The 18,410-nt window shown below is 39.0% G+C and overlaps 1 protein-coding gene across 7 annotated transcripts in view; it reads right to left on the bottom strand.

Annotated features, from left to right (window-relative positions):
• Positions 1–18,410, bottom strand: part of LOC5575117 (peroxidasin) — a 519,729-nt gene that overhangs the window by 207,399 nt on the left and 293,920 nt on the right. For all 7 annotated transcript variants that reach the window (XM_021842192.1, XM_021842199.1, XM_021842193.1 and 4 more), the window contains one exon: positions 1,597–1,832. In XM_021842192.1, the coding sequence (XP_021697884.1) occupies positions 1,597–1,832 (236 nt within the window). The remainder of the gene's footprint in view (positions 1–1,596; positions 1,833–18,410) is intronic.

Here is an 18,410-nt window from a genome sequence, read left to right as displayed (position 1 = left end):
TCAGGAAAATATGCTAATTGAAAACATTTGTTGAATATATCAAATAAAAATGATAAGCTACTTTCTGGGACGGGGTTGGTGGTCTGTTGGCTACCGCTTCTGCTTCATAAGCAGAAGGTCATGGGTTCAATCCCAGGCTCGTCCCTTTCCTCGTACTTTGTAGTTGTATATCTCTCACTTGCTTCTATCTTCCATTCTAAATCTATCATACTCAAACTATTCGTTCATAGCAAACAGTAGAACCAGAGACGGACAAGAAAGCGTTTCCCTAACGCTTCCATTCTTCCACGCGCATGCCTTTCCTTACACCTGATACATAGGCTGTCTGCTAACCACAAAAAGCAAAACCTCTCTGCCATGCCTTTCCCCCAATCCATACACTCCCGCATGAACTGGCTCAGATGCAGTGGTATATACGGTCTACGTGGGAGCCAGTATAATGCATCATCAATTCCTCCCCTTCCCCACATTGGTCTGCATTCTGACTTAGCAGGCACCACTGTCGCTAAAAATGAAAGATCACCAACACTAATACACTGAGGATGCCTGTTAGTCCCAAGCAGTCATTCAGTTGGTTCCTTGTGTAAGTGCAGCTGATCTGGCATCCACGGGCGGCCAATCAAGCTCAAGCTAAAAATGATAAGCTACTTTCTTGAAGTTTCTTGATGAGGATGTAGAAAATTCCATCATCACCAGGAGCTTTCATATTTTTGAATTTTTTAATAATAGTTCTCACTTCTTACAAATCAGTCTCCCAGGCATTTTTGAAAACGTTCTTTTGATTGAGCATATTTTCGAAGTCCTGAGTAACTTGATTTTCGATTGGACTAGTAAGTCCTAAATTAAAATTGTGTGCGCTTTCAAACTGCATAGGAAGTTTTTAAGCTTTTTCGCAATTAGTTAGTAATAATTTGTTTTCCTGTTTCAATGCCGGTATTGGCTTCTGAGATTTTTTCAAATTTTTAGATAATTTCCAAGAGGGCTTAGAGCCAGAGTTCAATTGAGAAATGTTATTTAAAAATTTTTTGTTTCTTAATTGTGCAAAACGTTTCTTAATTTCTTTCTGCAAATCCTGCCATATAATTTTCATAGCAGGATCGCGAATGCGTTGAAATTGCCTTCTCCTCACGTTTTTAAGACGGATCAAGAGTTTAAGATCATCGTCTATAATCACGGATACAAATTTTGGAATTGCAATGCTCCTGGCTTCAACAATGGAATTTGTTAAAGTTTCAAGAGCATTGTCAATATCAAGTTTTGTTTGTAAAGAAATGTTAACAACAAGATTAGAGTCGGTATATGTTTCATATATATTCCAGTCGGCTCGAAAATAATTAAAAGTTGAGCAGATTTGATTGAGAATCGCTTTATGGGATATTTGAAATGTAATAGATCATGATGAGAATCAAAATCAGCATGAGTAACCAGTTGGCTACAAAGGTGATAAGAGCCGGTTAAGGCCAAATTAATCATAGAAGCGTTTCTAGAAAAGGAAAAATAAGTAGGGCTATCAGGTTTAGCCTATTTTTTTTTTTTTTTTTTTTTGTAGTTTGCTCATCATGGACCATCCTAATGCACAATCAACGCAATACTCACTGCAGTGGAAATCGCTGTCCATCAAGTCGGCAACGTTTCTGCGGGCGAGCGTCTCAGGAACGGCACATTCCCCGGTGGCCTGTGCGCTGCGACCGAGTCCTTGAATCCACTTCCGGAACCACAGCAGCGAACAGTCACATTCCAGCGGGTTGTCGTCGAGTCTGAAGCGCTTCAACGATGGCAACGCTCCGAAAGCACCCTCGGGAATCCGCTTAATTTGGTTACCGTACAGCATTCTGGAAATGCGAAAAGAGGGGGAGAAGGAAATGGAGTGAATGGTAGATATTGTTGGATTGAGTTTAAGATTTCTCCGTCGTGATGCAATTTTTGTCACCGGTTTGGCTCTATTTGGGAAGGAAGAAGAAATAATTGTGTGAAAACTATTTACATTAAGTTCAATCTCCGGTGATTTGCCGGTTGTAATAATGTTGGACGAAGCAATTAATTTTCTGGATGTTAAGCTTGATACATTTCTGTCTCAAGGATTATGAATGAAGCATTTTTATGCATAATTCGAACAAGTCGCTAAAATAACTGAAATAAAAAACGATTTAAATAAAGCAAAAGTTTTGTCGATTCTGATTTTGATAGTTTGCTGTCTTGACTTGTTCATCTCGTCAAAATCTACAACTTTGCTGAAGATATCATGAAGCTATTCTTTCATTATTATTAGTTATATCAATTATTAAAAATCGTCAAAAAACTCATTTTAGTCAAACCGTTACTGCTTTTGAACTCGTGATTAGAAAAATCACTCATCAATATATGTTGACATTCAGAGTTATTTCTGAAGAACTGTCCATAAATGGCTCAACCCTCTAAAGTTAATAATTTTGTATGGAAAATCGAAAAAGTCACAAATGTATTGATTAATACTGTATATATTAAATACTATTCTCTGTAAGCAACTTAAACAAACTTCATGTAAACTGAAGTTAGATTAATCACTTAAAAAGTGAGCTAATTGAGCCAAAACATGTCCTTTTAACCGAAGTATTGGTTGCTATGGATATTGTGGTATCATAAAGGTCTACAGAGAATTAAAATGATGATGTTTAAAAACAGAACAAATATCACACAAAGCTGGGAAGCAGGATCTGTCCCAGTTGGAACGTAACGACAGAAAGAAGAAAAAGACATGCGTAGTTTATGACGAAACAATAAATGTTGGAATTCCTACACTTCCTTGATAATTTTACTCGGGGAAAATTCGTTTTATACCCATTTCAGAGTACCATGAGAGAAGTAAAAGCTCTTCATCCAATTACTTGGAGAAGTTTCTTGAATTGGAACAGTACTGGAACTGAAGCAAATTGTTATTCTTCGTGCACACTTATACTGTCTACTTTTTATAGTTTTCCTTTGCAGGTTACCGCCGTCGCACTTGGTCGACTTTGAAAGCCGGCTGGATCATCAGAGCTTTCAGAACCGAAGCTAACGATAAGTGCAGTGGAACAATGGGATTTTATGCTAAACTTGTTTAATTTGTCTAAATCAAATGTGTGTGTTGTTGTTTTTAATTGCATGTAGATAAATTTACCAGGTAGGTAAGTTCTATTTTTATGACGACAAATACATTATGAACCAATTTTAACCTAATAACCAATATCTCAGAAGCAATATCCAAGAACACTCAACAGAACACCGGTGGAAGCAAACTTGTTCCTTTGACAAAATAATTACCTCACTTCTACTAGCGTACTGAGAAGAACGCAAGCCGAGGAGAGGATCCACTAAAAACCAAAGTGGAAGAAAGCGATACAGCGAATGTGGGAAAAAATCTTGCGATATTTCCACCGCAGAAGCAGCCGTAAGTCTGGTTCCTCTAAGTTTCTTCCTCTTCATAATATCTGCAGCATGCGGACCTCATCTTTCAAGCGCTCCAAACTAGAACACTGAAATAAATTTTCATTATATTAGTTTGTTAATTTTTCGCCATTCCGCTTCGGCGTGATCCGTTCTGACGGCAAAGAGCCGCAAGGGACACCGCTGCACAGAGGTCCAGTTATGGAAAAATCTTTCAAAAATTCAATTGGTTTTAGATAAACAATATCCGATTGTTAAGAAGACACACATTCACAAAAAATAAAGAAACAATGTTGGACGCTGAATAGATGCATATGTTCCAATACCATAAATTTTGCTTCCAAAAATGATTCCTTCAACTTCACCACAACCCTGCAATATTTAGTTTTTGGCAGAGGCGCGTCCACGTTCGATACCATGGGTAGGACAAAGCTTGGCAAATATTTTGAGCACAGTGAAGCTAAGAAAAATGTTAACCCTATGGATTCCTAAACATCTATGAGATTTTCTAAACTAAGCTCTTGAAAGTTTTTTTGTGCATCTTCCAGGAATGTCTCAAAGGAAAGGCCAAGAAAATTTTTCTGAAAAATAAATCCGTGAGGTATTTATGACCCAAGAAAATCCTGAAGTAACATCTGATAAAACCCATGTATGTTTTAAAGTCACCCTTTATGAACAAGGACCTCTGAAAGAACTCCTGGACTTTTGATGAAGTTTTAGAAAATTTTGCTAGGATAATCGAAAATAATAACCAATCATACATATCTCTGAATGATATTTCACAGAATTTTGTAAAGAGATTTCTCGAAAAACATTGAACAGAATCTCGAAAGAATTTTGTTCAGGAATGATTGGCGAAATTATTGGGAAAATTGCTGTAGTGTTGCCTGGTGTAAAAATTTAAATAGACTTTTGAAGATTGTATGGGAATGTTTTGAGAAACATTTTAACAAATATTTGGGAAATCTGCAGCAGTAATATCTGGAGAAATTTCTAGAATTTTTTTTTTCTGAGAACCCCTCAAGCAATTCCTGGATTTCTGGGAGAAAACGTGGATAAATTTTTGAAGAAATCCACATGAACAGGTGGAAGAATTCTTACGGGGTTTCTTGAAAAATCCTTAAAGCTATTTTTTTTTTTCAAAAACTCTTAGATAAACCTTTGTGGAATTCCTTGAAAGAAATTCTGTGGAAATCTTTGGAAGATCTCCTACAGTAACAACTGGAGAATTCCGTTGAAGGATTAGTGAAAAAATCTCTGAAGTAAGTTCTAGGATAGTTATGAAAAAAAAATAAAAATAAAATGTTTCCTGTAGAAGAATTTCAGGAGAGTTCCCTCTCAGAAACCCTGAAAGTTTTCCTAATAAAATCACCATTATAATTTCTGAAGCTCTTCCCCGGGGAGTCTGAGACGAAATTCTTGAAGAGCCTGTTGAACCAACAATAAGGAAAAAAAACTTTAGAGACCATTTCGGTTTAAACAGAGACTTTAGATACCTTCCATTAAAGTAGGAACTACTTAGAGACTTGCATTGAGGCGAAGTATGCCTTCATTTAAATGAATATGCGTCATGATTGCTGCTCATTCATCTCAGGGTTTCAATTTTTGAAAATCAGTTGGTTTTGCATTCATATAGCTGACAAGTATCAGCATGCTTTCGACATGTATGTACATTTAGTGATACTTTTTCGAATCGAAAAAAAATTGAGGTCAAGAGGTTCAGCAATTGTTTTATAGATTATATCAAGAGTGATCTTACGTTCAGAAATCGTTAGTACCACCAGTTAGTATCACAAATACCATTGAGGATTACTCCATTAGATTTTCTGACGACTAAAAAAGATTCTTGTAACAATCCTTACAGTAAATTTTCCAAGATTTTCACTATTAATAATCCCAATCTTTCTTCACACGAGCCAGATTTTTTTGGGGATCAAGTACAAACCATGTCTCGCTTCACTAGGCAAGAGGAACCATGAAAAACCTTATCGTGTCTTTCATTCTTCATCAGAATAAGAACGATGTTGATCGACTTTGTATGTATAATATTGAACAGATGACAAACGATTTAATTTTGTCTAAGCTTTCTGCTAATCTTGTTTTGATTTTTGTTGAATCTTGGGTAGGACAATCCTTTGGCTGTCCTACCCAGGTTTTTTTGTGCGTAGTACATGTCCTACCTGTCCTACCCACTTCCCGCGCCGCTGGTTTTTGGCATTTTTATTTTATTTTATTTTTATTTAACAAAAACTAACATCTACCTAGATTTAACATTCTTGGATGTAAATTTACTTTAATCTGTCGTTAACCTTATAAAATTGACAACTTTTATTGTCGATTCCAAACCAATGTATTTTGATATAGATAAAAAAAAATGCTCTAGAAAATGTTTAAACATGGATTTAAGCATTCCTGCAGGGATCGTTACAGAAATTCATAAAGGGGTTGCTTTAAGAATAGCTTTTTGGATTCTTCCAAAAATAACTACAAAATTTCATCGATAGTACTTCCGGAGATTCTTAAAAGAATCCTACATGTAATTTCTCCAAACATAACTGAATGGGGGAGCGTAACTCAATTAATTTATCTTGAGAATCACCATGGTATACCTACAAGGATAGTTCCATCAGCAACACTAGAGCGGGATTCATGTGGCATTTTTTTTTTCCAGAGATCCCTTCGGGCGTCAGTGATTCTTTCTGTACTTACTCCAAAAATGTTTCAAAAAAAAAAAGGAAGGATTCTTTCAAAACCATCAAGAAAATCTTCAATGGGTTCCTTTTAAAATTTCTTAGGATATTTCTACAAGACTTTCCCAAGAACCACTATAAAATTTCTTCAAAGATTATTGAATTGAGGCCTATTCCTGTTTTATGTTATTCTTCCTAAAATTTATTCAGCATTCCAATTAAAAATGCCTATAAATCTAAGATACGCTCTTAGGATTCATCTCGAGGCTTCTTAAGTAATACTTTCCGTAATGCTTGCAAGAGTATTAATGGGATTTCAACTGCAATTTATCCAGGAACTGTCCAACAAATTCTTCAGTAGTTCATCATGCGAATGTTGAAGAGATTTATATTTCTAAATTCTTCTTGCATTTCCTAAGTGGATCGATCATTACTGAAAGGATTTCTCCAAGAGTTTCACCAGGATATTACGATTTTTTTTATTTTCCTTGTAGAATTTCTCCAGTAAATCTTTCATTAATTCCAGGGATTCATGAGAGTATCCCTAAAAAAATCATCTATTCCTACAAGGAATACTTCTCAGTATTATCCATGATTTTTTTTTCAAGAATATCTACATGGGCTCCTTTCATAAGACCTTCTTAGATTTTATCACCATTTTTTTTTTCAAGCATCTTCATGATTGACTGTAGACATTTTTCAGAATGGCTTCATAAATTTGCGGGGATTTCAAGTAGTATACTTAATTTTACGAATTCCGAGTAGTATGAAGACTGTTCATTTTAATCAATATTAATTTATTAATGAAATTGTAATCGGCTTTCTGTGCATTGTTCAACTAATATTTTACAGTGCTGTGATAATAAAAATGCTACAATAATAATCAAATTTCACACGAATAAAGCACAATGTTTAGAACCATTTTTTTAATGAAAAGTGTTTTAACTTTAAGGAACTAATATAAGTAGAATTTCTAGATTCAAAGTACGTTCTTTCGGAAGTACCAATTTAGTATTTATATGAAAAACAACCTAAGCCTTCATAATTTTGAATACGATCTTTTACTTTTCTTTTTGCTGAAAGTGAAAGGATGGTGTATCAGCAAATTTGATAGATAAATCACAAGAGTGGCCTAGAGTCAGAGAATAATGGCAAATTATTGATTTTAAAAGCTCTACCTTTAGTAGCCTAGTAAAGGATACCAACATACAATTTGTTCATTAAAATAAGGATTTTTTTATGCGAAAAATAATGTTTAACATTGGCTTTTATTAGGAGTTTTAGGAAAAACTATTTAGTTCTTGAACAAAAACCATTTGCACAACATTGTGTTATAATTCTACCCGTCTAAAAAAAAATGGCTTTGTGCAAGAAACTGGAGAAGTACGAGGCTATTGGATTATTCACTCGAAAATATACTCTACGACGATAGTTATGACACCAAATCTACTGACCGCTTTTTTTTGGTTGTCGAACTTCGTCTATCTCAGGACCACCATAGTCACTGTGAGGGTCAACGTCAGAGCCGCGCTTTTTAGCTATTTTTTCATATAAAGACCATGAAAATGAATGAAAATCACGTTTTCCTACAAATTCCAGCCAAAAAATAATTTATGGAAAAAAAATTCACCGATAGAATATTTTGTAACCTTCTGATTATGAAATTATAGACCAAATACTGATATCTAGCGGGAAAAATCCGAAGTACATTTGATTTGCATAATCTGCTAGTTTAGACATAGCGTGAACCGGCTCTCCGATTCATCTTCATCAAATTTCATCATTATGATCCGAAAATCCCGTCACTCTACTGGATTCCTCATCTGTACTGCTCTGCCCATATTCACATAGTCGACGCAAGACTTAATATTACCAAAATTATTTTTTTCATTCATATGCATTCTTTACCAAACAATACACTGGTTGGACATGAGAACAGCGCTCATATTTTCTGAAATATTTGAATTACAAGCACAGATAAAAATATATTTTAAATTTCAGTTTATTTTCATGCACATATTCGGAGCATCAAAATAAACTGAAATGTCAACGAAAAATCGCTTATTTTTCAATGGAATGCTCTTTAAACTTATACGATCATGTAACATCCAAGCATCTTTAGTTGAAAAATAAACGTAATGCTGTAACAATAGATGAATTTGATTTACTTTTACTATACTCTGCTGTTTACGCTACATTGGAATTTAAATATTTTTATCTGCGAGAGAAAACGGATTGACATGAGCACATACACCAACTCATTTGAAGAAACACCCGGTTTGCAGAGTGTTTATTCGGATAGTTTATCGTATAAACCAGGTTACTATGACAGTGACCATCAAATCATTCATATAATCGTTCATCAAACTCACTGGTTGGAGGGATAACACGACGTATGCGTTTGCAGATGACAAAAGTAATAAATTACAGTCCACTCTCCACATCTTGATATCGAAGGACGAACCGACACAGCGTTGAAGTTCAATGGAATAAGCCAAGTTTGAGTTCATTCGATTTTACCTAAATTTTAGTTGTTAGCTTTTGAAGTCTCCGTAGTGAGTACCTCGAAAGATAACGATGGATAGATTTTTATGCACTGAGTTGTTTATTTCGCTGTTGTCTAACGAAAACTACCTAATGAAAGGTATATGTCAGTTAACCCAAATTTGGATTATACCGAGTACCCCCGTTGGTTTGACCACATTTAATCTCAACGCTTTTTAATTTGTACCCCGCTAATTTGCACATCGTTCAGATTAAAAATGTTTCAAACGTCATTTAGCTCATGGAACGGAGTAAAGTGGAATGGAACGCTGTGGAACGAAATGCACAATCAAAACAAAACAGTGAGAGGTAACCAGAAACACGTTTCTAGGGTGACTAGATTTTCAAATTAAAAATGAATCCCGATGGTTTGCATGAGGTACCGTTCAAATTAACGGGGGTGTACGGTACAACGGAAGAGCCGAATTGAGTCAAAATAAGTCAAAGTTGGATTGATCCATGTAGAACAAATTTTTGATTAATACTAGATTGAATATCAATTCGTTACCAGGAAAATAATAAACAAACAGACGTCATTTCGTCTTCGCAAATTTCTTTGAACCCCTGAAATCTAGTCTAGTAACCTTTGATAATGTGCATATCGACATATGGAAAGAAAATCAGGAATGAAAATCACATCGAGATAGGGAGATATCGAGATAAGAAGGATATCGAGATTTTGAGAGTGAAAATGTATGCAGAATGAGGGGATCGACAAACTTATCGACATAAGGAGAGATATCGAGATGTAGAACATCGAGATGTGGAGAGCCGGCTGTATATAAAAAGTCTACCCCAGTCAACTTTTGAATATTAATTTTTAGCAAATACACAGATTATTCGAATGAAATTGTTGAAATATTCATGAATGCAGCTGGGAACACAAAAACGCATTTTCTCAGCAAAGATGGTGCTGGTGCGATTGATAAAACAAGGCATTTTAATTGCCTAATCAAGGTAATTAGCATTCGAAATTTCTTAATTTTGTCCCGTGTGAGCTACGGGGTCTTCTATTTTCAGACCCGGCTCACTATAGAACCTGTTGGGTGAACGTCGACTCAAAGAATTGAAGACGAGACAGAAGAGTCTCCTCTCGTCATTCAATCTCATCAACGTGTACGTGAAGAGCATTGATGAAGAGCCAGATGGTCCTGAAGTTCCGGTTCGGCTTGAAAACCTAATTTCACTGTGGAATGACTACATGCAAGTTCAATGCGGATTGGAAGCGATTGAAGATCCAACTGACGAGCAGTTAAAAAAAGACCGAATTAGAGACAGTGTGTTACCGCGTTAAAGGATTCCTTCTTTTAATGAATAAATCTCGCTCAATTCTTCTAATTCAAGTTCGCAATTCCTGAGTTCTTTGTCTCATGTGCGGCTGTCAGATGTCAAGCTGCCAGTATTCAATTGAAAGCTGGACAACTGGTTAAATATCTATGACCTATTTGTTTCACTAGTACACACTTCGAATTGTCCAATATCCAGAATTTTTACCATCTTCGTCCCTCGCTGGCCCGTTACGCTCTGAAGTTGATTCAAATAATACCGATAAGAGCGAACAACTATCCGATAGCATGGAAACTTCTGGAAGTCCGTTTGCAGAAACCAGCTCGTTTGAAACGAGAACAGGTTGATAGGCCGAATGCCGTTACGCCGAATGCTGTTAGGCCGAATTAACGTTTGAGCATATGTAGCGCATTGCGCACATCATAAGTGCAGTTAAAAGTGCGAGGTTGTGAATAAAAGTACGGGATTACGTCGGATCAATCTCAGCATGAGATGACGAATCAGTGTGACGAAAACAGTAAGACACTATAACTCCCCCGGAACTCCCTTGGTAACCCCTGCAGAGTTACAGCGGCTTCCAACCACTCCCGGAAAACTAGCTCAGTAACATGAGACCACAGAACTGTGTCCCAGGGTCGACATGTTACTGGGTAATCGGAGGGGCTTCGCGTACAAAGTATGAAAACTATGTAAATTTCATATTATTAAGCTTTTTATTGTCCCTTGTGTGGCGTGTGGGTGTGGGTTTGAACATTTGTGTGGCGTGTAAGCGAGATGAAGAATGCTGTACTCACTGCTGCAGTCACCGTTTCTTCTTCTTCATCGTGTTGGCCCACACGGCTGCTCCTGCACTGCCGTGTGGCCAGAAACTCACAGCGAGGCTGCTTGGGGTTGCTGAAACGGCGGATTGCTGCATCCAGCGGGCGTAGCTGGTAATTTTTCGGCGGACAGGCGTCTTCCACAGGTCATAAACGGAGGTAGTTCCCTTGTCCAATCGCTTATCAAGAGGGGGGGGATTATTACTAATCTGCACCAAGCTAACCAGTCTGTAGGTACACTCGGACGCCTGAATATCTTCTGCCCAATCTTCTATTCTATGAGATGGCAGCGCCCAGCAATTTTATCTTTCTATGCTTTAACGACTTTCGCGCTAGCACCATTTTTGTGGATCTGAGTATTCCCTTCAGTAACGGCAGTTGATTCCTTTGCAGCGGTTCAGACTCTCGCTATGGACCGATGCTACCTACCTTGATGGCTACAGCGTAGCATCACGCCATTGCCGGGCGTATTGTAGAGCTCCATCTTCGTCGGTCTTGGGCGAAACTTCTCCAGTTGCCCCGAACGTTTAGGGTCGCCAGGTCCTCTTCCACTGCGTACAGCCAGCGTATTCGTGGTCTTCCCCGTCGTTGTCACATGTCACAAGTGTTCCAAGGTAAACAAAATCTTCAACAACTTCAAACACATCCCCATCAAACACTACCTCAGCACTTACACCACCATACCTGACACTATCTCTACCTGCAACCATGTACTTCGTCTTGGTAGAATTGATGGTCAGGCCTATCCTCGCTGTCTCCCTCTTCAGAGGCACGAAGGCCTCTTCCACTGATCTGCGATCGATTCCAATCAGGTCTATATCGTCCGCAAAGCCAAGGACCATGTGCGACCTTGTGATAATAGTGCCATTTCTCTGCACGCCAGATCTCCTAATAGCACCCTCAAGTGCAATGTTGAACAGTAAATTCGAAAGTGCGTCTCCCTGCTTTAATCCGTCTAATGTCACGAACGAGGTTGACACCTCGTCTGCGATCCGAACACTTGATTTCGAACCATCCAGCGTAGCACGTATCAGCCTAATTAGTTTCGCCGGAAAACCATTTTCAGACATTATCTGCCAAAGCTCATTTCTTTTCACTGAGTCGTACGCCGCCTTGAAATCAATAAACAGATGGTGAGTCTGCAAGTTATACTCCCGGAATTTGTCTAGGATCATTCGCAAGCTAAACATCTGGTCCGTTGTCGAACGGCCCTCACGAAAACCAGCTTGGTATTCGCCGACGAAGGACTCCTCGAGCGGCCTCAGTCTGTTATGCGCGACAGAATTTTGTACGCCGAATTCAGCAGGGTAATTCCTCTGTAATTGGCACACTCCAGTCTGGGCCCTTTCTTGTAGATAGGGCGGATGAGGCCATACAACCAGCCGGTGGGCAATTCTTCGTCCTCCCATACCTTCATAAGTACTCGGTGGATCGACTGGTAAAGCTGCTCGCTTCCGTGCTTGAGAAGCTCGACCGGGATCTCGTCCTTCCCAGCAGCCTTACAGTTCTTCAGCTCGCTGATAGCCTTTTTAACCTCTCCTATGGTCGGTGGGTCCACAGCTTGATCGTCATCATCTATGTTCATCCTGTTCCTCGCTACATTTCCATTCTCACCGTTCAACAATTGCTGAAAGTGCTCCTTCCACCTGGCAGCCACCGCCGTTTTATCGGTCAGCAAATTCCCTTCTCGGTCATTGCACATGGCGGGCACTGGTACGGTATTGTGCCGCGCACCATTGACCGTTGCATAAAATCTCCGCATATCATTCCGGTTCATGCTTTCTTGTGCGTCAGCTACCACACTTTCTTCGTGCTGCCTTTTCTTTCTGCGGTGGATTCGCTTTTCTTCGGCTCTCGCTGCCCTGTACCGCTCTCTGTTCTGTCGGGTACCGGCCACAAGCATACGGCTTCTGGCGGCATTCTTCATGTCTGTCACCCTCTGGCACTCTTCATCGAACCAGTCGTTCCGTCTTCGTCGTTGACCAGTGCCGATCACTTCCCGCGCCGTTGTTGTCACAGCTTCGTGGATAGGGTCCCACAGGCTGTCGACGTCTCCAGCAACGTTGACTCTTCCCAACTTCTCGTCTAGTTGCTGACGGTACTGCGCAGCTACCCCATCAGTCGACAAGCGTTGTATATTGAAGCGTAGCGTTCTGTGTGTTGCGGAACTCGTGACGCTGGATAACCGCGCCCGAATTTTAGCTACAACGAGATAATGATCCAAGTCGATATTAGGGCCTCGGAAGGTCGTGACATCAATGACATCTGAGAAATGTCGCCCATCAACCAGCACGTGGTCTATTTGGGAGCAGGCATCGCCACTCGGGTGTCGCCAGGTGTGTTTGCGGATATTCTTTCGCGCGAAGTATGTACTGCTGATTGCCATCCCTCTAGCAGCAGCGAAGGTTACTAGCCGCAGGCCATTATCATTGGTAACGGAATGAAGGCTTTCCGTTCCAATGACGGGTCGGAAGAAATCTTCTTTCCCGATCTGCGCATTTGCGTCGCCGATGACTATCTTGACGTCTTGTTTTGGGCACTCTCCGTAGGCCTTATCCAGGCTCTCATAGAACTCATCCTTCATGTCATCGGGCTTATCGTTCGTTGGCGCATATATGCTGATCAGGCTGTAGTTGAAGAACTTGCCCTTCATTCTCAACACACAGATTCGGTCGCTTACCGGTTTCCACCGAATAATTCGCTTCATCTGCTTCCCAATCACTATGAAGGCAACCCCATGTTCTGCTGTCGCCACCGCTGTAGTAGATGTGGTACTTGAATGAAGTGTTGGCGATGGAATTCGCGTTCTCCGGTTCTCGGTCAGCGTATTTCCTGGATAGCTGCCACGTTCACGCCGACATTCCGCAGTTCACGAGCCAGGAGCCCAACACGCGCGGGTTCATTCAAAGTTCTCACGTTCCAAGATCCAACTTTCCAATCGTTGTCCTTTATTCGTTGCCGGGTCTGTTGCCGTAAAATCAATCCGTTTGCTCTACTTTTGCCTTTCTTGGTTGGTGAAGAGTCTTCGATAGGCCACCTAACCAGGGTTGCGCTACCTACATCGTGCTAGAGGGGCTGCCTCCTCGATGCTGACACGATACAGCATCGTCCGCTTGTTCTTTACATGATGACCACGGTCATAGCCATCACAACCATCCACCTTTATCAGGGCTTTGGACCTGTAGCTCTGGTTCTCAATTGTTTCAAGTTCTTTCGGACATGCTACTATGGTGACCCGTCATGCGCTAGCGGTGTTATGGACCGATGCACGAGTTCAATATTTGACGTTTGAGCGGTGCCGTGTTATTTACGTGACCATAGCAACGAGTGAATTCGGCACCGCTCAAACGTCAAATTAGTGAACTCATGCATCGGTCCATGGAGCAATGCACGAGTACACTAATTTGACGTTTGAGCGGTGCCAAATTCACTCGTTGCCATGGTCACATAAATAACACGGCTCCGCTCAAACGTCAAAGAATGAACCCGTGCATAGGTCCATAATGTAGCCTACTGAAATCTATCTTCTATATAAATAAAAATGGAATGGTGTTTGTATGTCACGAAATGGCTTACGGACGGGTTAACTGATTTGAATGATCATTTCTACGTTTTGTTCGTCAAGGGTCCGACGTGTTTGTGCGTATAAAAATCCCAGAATATTCACCGGGAAAGCCGGAAAAACGAAAGTGGACGAAACTGTCATTTTGTATGGGACGATCCATAGCGTATACAACAGCCTACTTGATGGCAAGACGAAGTTTGCTGGGACCGCTAGTTTATTATAGAAACGTGAATTTTCACATACATAACGTCATACACACATGACAATCTCAGAATTGGAACCAACTGGTTACAACACCAAGCCAATCCGGCGAGGAAGCTTTATTGCAAGATGCTCTGCAAACATCATTTGATCCTGATCGCAACCAGTGCATCAAGTCATTAGGACTTGACTGGGAGCTAGCCTCAGATCAGCTTAACTACCACATTCATCTTCCGCCGGAGTCTTTCGAGACACCACTCTTCGACCCGCTTGATCTTCTGGGTCAGACGGATCACAACAAATCTTAATTGATATGTTAGTTCACTTCAACCAAAATTGTATTTACTTTTGCTATAAACTATGTTGTATGAAGTGATTTCGAAAAACCAAACCAAAATTTAAGCTTAAACCAAACTAAGATTTGATTTGAAAATATAAACAATCATTTTTAAGATTCAAAAATAACAAAATCTTTAGTTTTATGAATTTTATTTTCACAACAATCACTGCCAGATATCTTACTAACAGTAAGCAGTGAAAATTATTTTTTTGTTATCTAACAATATAAAAATTACGTACCAGTTCGTATAAGGTGGTGAATATTCGCTTGTTTGTATTAGGGGATAAGCACTAATTTTCGACCTACAAGAATTCTGTGCCAATTTTCAGATTTTCATACAAAGTAGGCCAAAATCGTATGAATGGGTCGAAAATTGGTGCTCTCCCCCTAGTGGGTAAGCATGTGTTATTTATTAGAGATGGTCGGGTCTCGGGTTTTCAAACCCGAAACCCGACCCGAACCCGAACCCGACGGGTTCGGGTCGGGTTCGGGTTTGAAAATTTTTATTTTTTCGGGTTCGGGTTCGGGTCGGGTTTGAAGGCTTAAAAATTATCGGGTACGGGTCGGGTACGGGCTTGAAAAAAGTCGGGTTTGGGTCGGGTTTGGTGAGAATTGTTCACAAAGTAACAACCTGAAAGCTTCCCTATGCTTCAGAAACGATGAATTTATCATCTTTTCGAGCTCGGGTTCTATTCGGGTTTTTCTTAGAAAACTTTTTCGGGTTTCGGGTCGGGTTCGGGTTTGAACAGCGAAAATTTTTCGGGTTCGGGTCGGGTACGGGTTTGCTTTTCAATTTTTGTCTCGGGTTCGGGTCGGGTCCGGGTTTGAAGAAATAAAATAAGTCGGGTACGGGTCGGGTTCGGGTTCGAAAAATGTGAAACCCGACCATCTCTATTATTTATCTAAACATATCGACCTTTGTGCCATTCAATTATATTATGTGTTCCTTTTTGGAAAGTTGTTGTCGTGCGTTCTGTGTATTTCAATGGAGACTTAAGAAGTAAAATTTAAATTTACATTTCTCGATATAACTGCAACGAAGAATATGTTTTGCAGATAATATAATGTGGAATATTTATCCTAGAATCAAGTGCATTAATAAAGGAGATGGTGTATCATAGGCCACATGTTCAAAAGGATCACATCATTAGCTGCTTCTGAAGTATTGAAGACATGAAGCATTTATTATTAGTCATATTGATATAAGCGTTGAAGAAATGAACTATAAATTTCAGTTTTTCATTGACGTTTTTTATCTTTTAATTCATTATGATTTTCATTGAATGGAAAGTGGGATTTCCTACCAGAAAAATTGGTCATAACAAACAATAAATTGGTTTGTTCCAAATTGCACTTGTTTTTTTTTTCAAACTAGTTTTCATTGTTTAAAACAACCTAATATATTAGTTGTTTTTACCGTTTCCAAACCAATGCGCTAAACGAATTAATGGATGATGTTGAAGAACTGAATGATGATATTGCTCTTGATGAAAATGTAGAAAATTAGTAGAATTGCTTGTGAATTTGATTTAGTTTAAAGAGAACGTAAATAAGTAAAATTTATTGACAATTTATCAATGAAAATAATGTTCAATTTTGTAGTATATTCATCCATGCAGTATGGAGACAAATCACCAACTTAGTTAGAGATGTTAATATGTGTAAAAATAAAGAAATCATAGTAAGAACTAATGCATTCGACTAGTTTTAATGATCGATTTGTCTGGAAAAAAAATTGGCAATTATTTTGTATGGAACCGCTGGATTGGCTGCAGACAGAGTTTCAGTTTCAGAGTTGACTTCATAGATTGCTTCGTGGATTCCAGGAAGGAATTTTTAGGAATTCTTCTATTCATACATTAACTAATTCTCTTAGTGATTATTCCATATAAGTGTATACAGTAAATCAATTGCTGTAGATACATTTTTGAGTATTTTTCAATTGAAACGTATGGTCGTGTTTGATATTGTATGTATTATATTATGCGTCATCACCAGTGCAGTAACTTGCCATATCTTACGATTCCTCCTAATTTATATTAAGATTTCGATCTGATAATTTGAGTTGCAGGCGCTCGTCAAGCATTGTTTTAGAAGAATGTATGAATGTGGAATGGATACTAAGTAAAACATGTCAATAGATAGGAGAACGCGGTCCAATTCGGAACCTATTCTAATTCGGACCATCAAGCATATTTCAATACTGGCGATATTGTAAACATCGTGTGTACTGTTTTTATACCCATCGTATGGCTTGCATCTAACACAATAAATTTGACGCCTTTCGGTTATTTCGATTGCTTTTATAATAGTTTGTTGTTTTGAAGTGCTCTAGTGTACTGTCAGTTAGCACTACTTGCAAGCTTCTCCTGTATTTGAACATATCAGATGGCCAAGTGATTATTAAGGTTCAAAATTGTTCTACATGAGTTCACAAGACTTGACCCATACTACTCATACACTTTCACATAAATGCATTCCAAATATGTTGAAATTTTACTAAGAATCACTAATGGAATAGGAGGTGTATACTATATTTCCGGCCTTGCATCCGGATTGGTCATCGGTATCCAAATATTTGAGAAAGCCTCCAAATATTTGTAGGATGCCTTTGTAGCAGTGCTGGGAATGGTAATAGTAGTAGGCTTGAATTTCGCGAAAATCACGTGGCTCTTTCCAGTACAGTAGTTCAAAAACTTGAATCTCATCAAGTAGCCTATGTTGGGTGAATGAATTTTATAAATAGTTAGTGTCATCGAAGGCTCTAAATGCGGGAAATAGAACATTTTTCTACCGTAATTTTGGGTTGCCCTTAGCAACGGGTGTTTTGCAATTTTCAAGGCTTTTTGCCTACAGCAGCGATGGGCGTGATTTTCACTAGCTTCGATGACTGTTATTGGCTTTGCTTGGCTACTGTAGAGTGCATTTCAGATTGTTTCCCAACCCTGCTTTGTAGTACCAAGGTCCAACAAATCCCCTGCACAAAACTGTTAAAATTTTGAGAATTGATCAATTGAGTCGAAGAATATAAGCAAAATAATGCAAAAAAGTAGTCCACGCCTTTTTAGAATTGACATTGTTTCATCTATTACGTATTTAAATCTTTTTATATTCAATTTTCCCCTCGAAAATATATTGAATTTCTGAAAAGGTTGAGAACCTAACAATGTATGAAAAACAGCAACTATGTTAGAATTCTATTCAATGTATATCACAATATAGTAAATAAGCCCAACATTCTTATAGGAAAAATTTGAATGCATAATTTTTGGCATGATTTTTTCTAATTCAGACCACTGTGCGCTGCTATAGATCCTGAACGGAGGAAACTCAGCAAAACCTCGCTTTCCGACACCGACCGAAAGCCAAACCAGCAAGCAGCGTAAAACTACAAGTGGCTTTTTCCGTCGGTCGTTTCTTCCGCCGGATGCTCCGTGGTGGTGGCACAAGGATATGGCACAACGACGGAAATAAGGAAGAAGAGCAATACGATACGTATGGGCCACATGCAGACGAAAGCTTCCAGCCAGCAGCCAGAAAAATCGGAATTGGTTGCCGCAACT

This window comes from Aedes aegypti, chromosome 2, assembly GCF_002204515.2.
Source record: "Aedes aegypti strain LVP_AGWG chromosome 2, AaegL5.0 Primary Assembly, whole genome shotgun sequence".
NCBI lineage: Eukaryota > Metazoa > Arthropoda > Insecta > Diptera > Culicidae > Aedes > Aedes aegypti.
The sequence above is the reverse complement of the archived record's forward strand: the minus strand, read 5'-3'. Positions and strand labels throughout refer to the sequence as shown.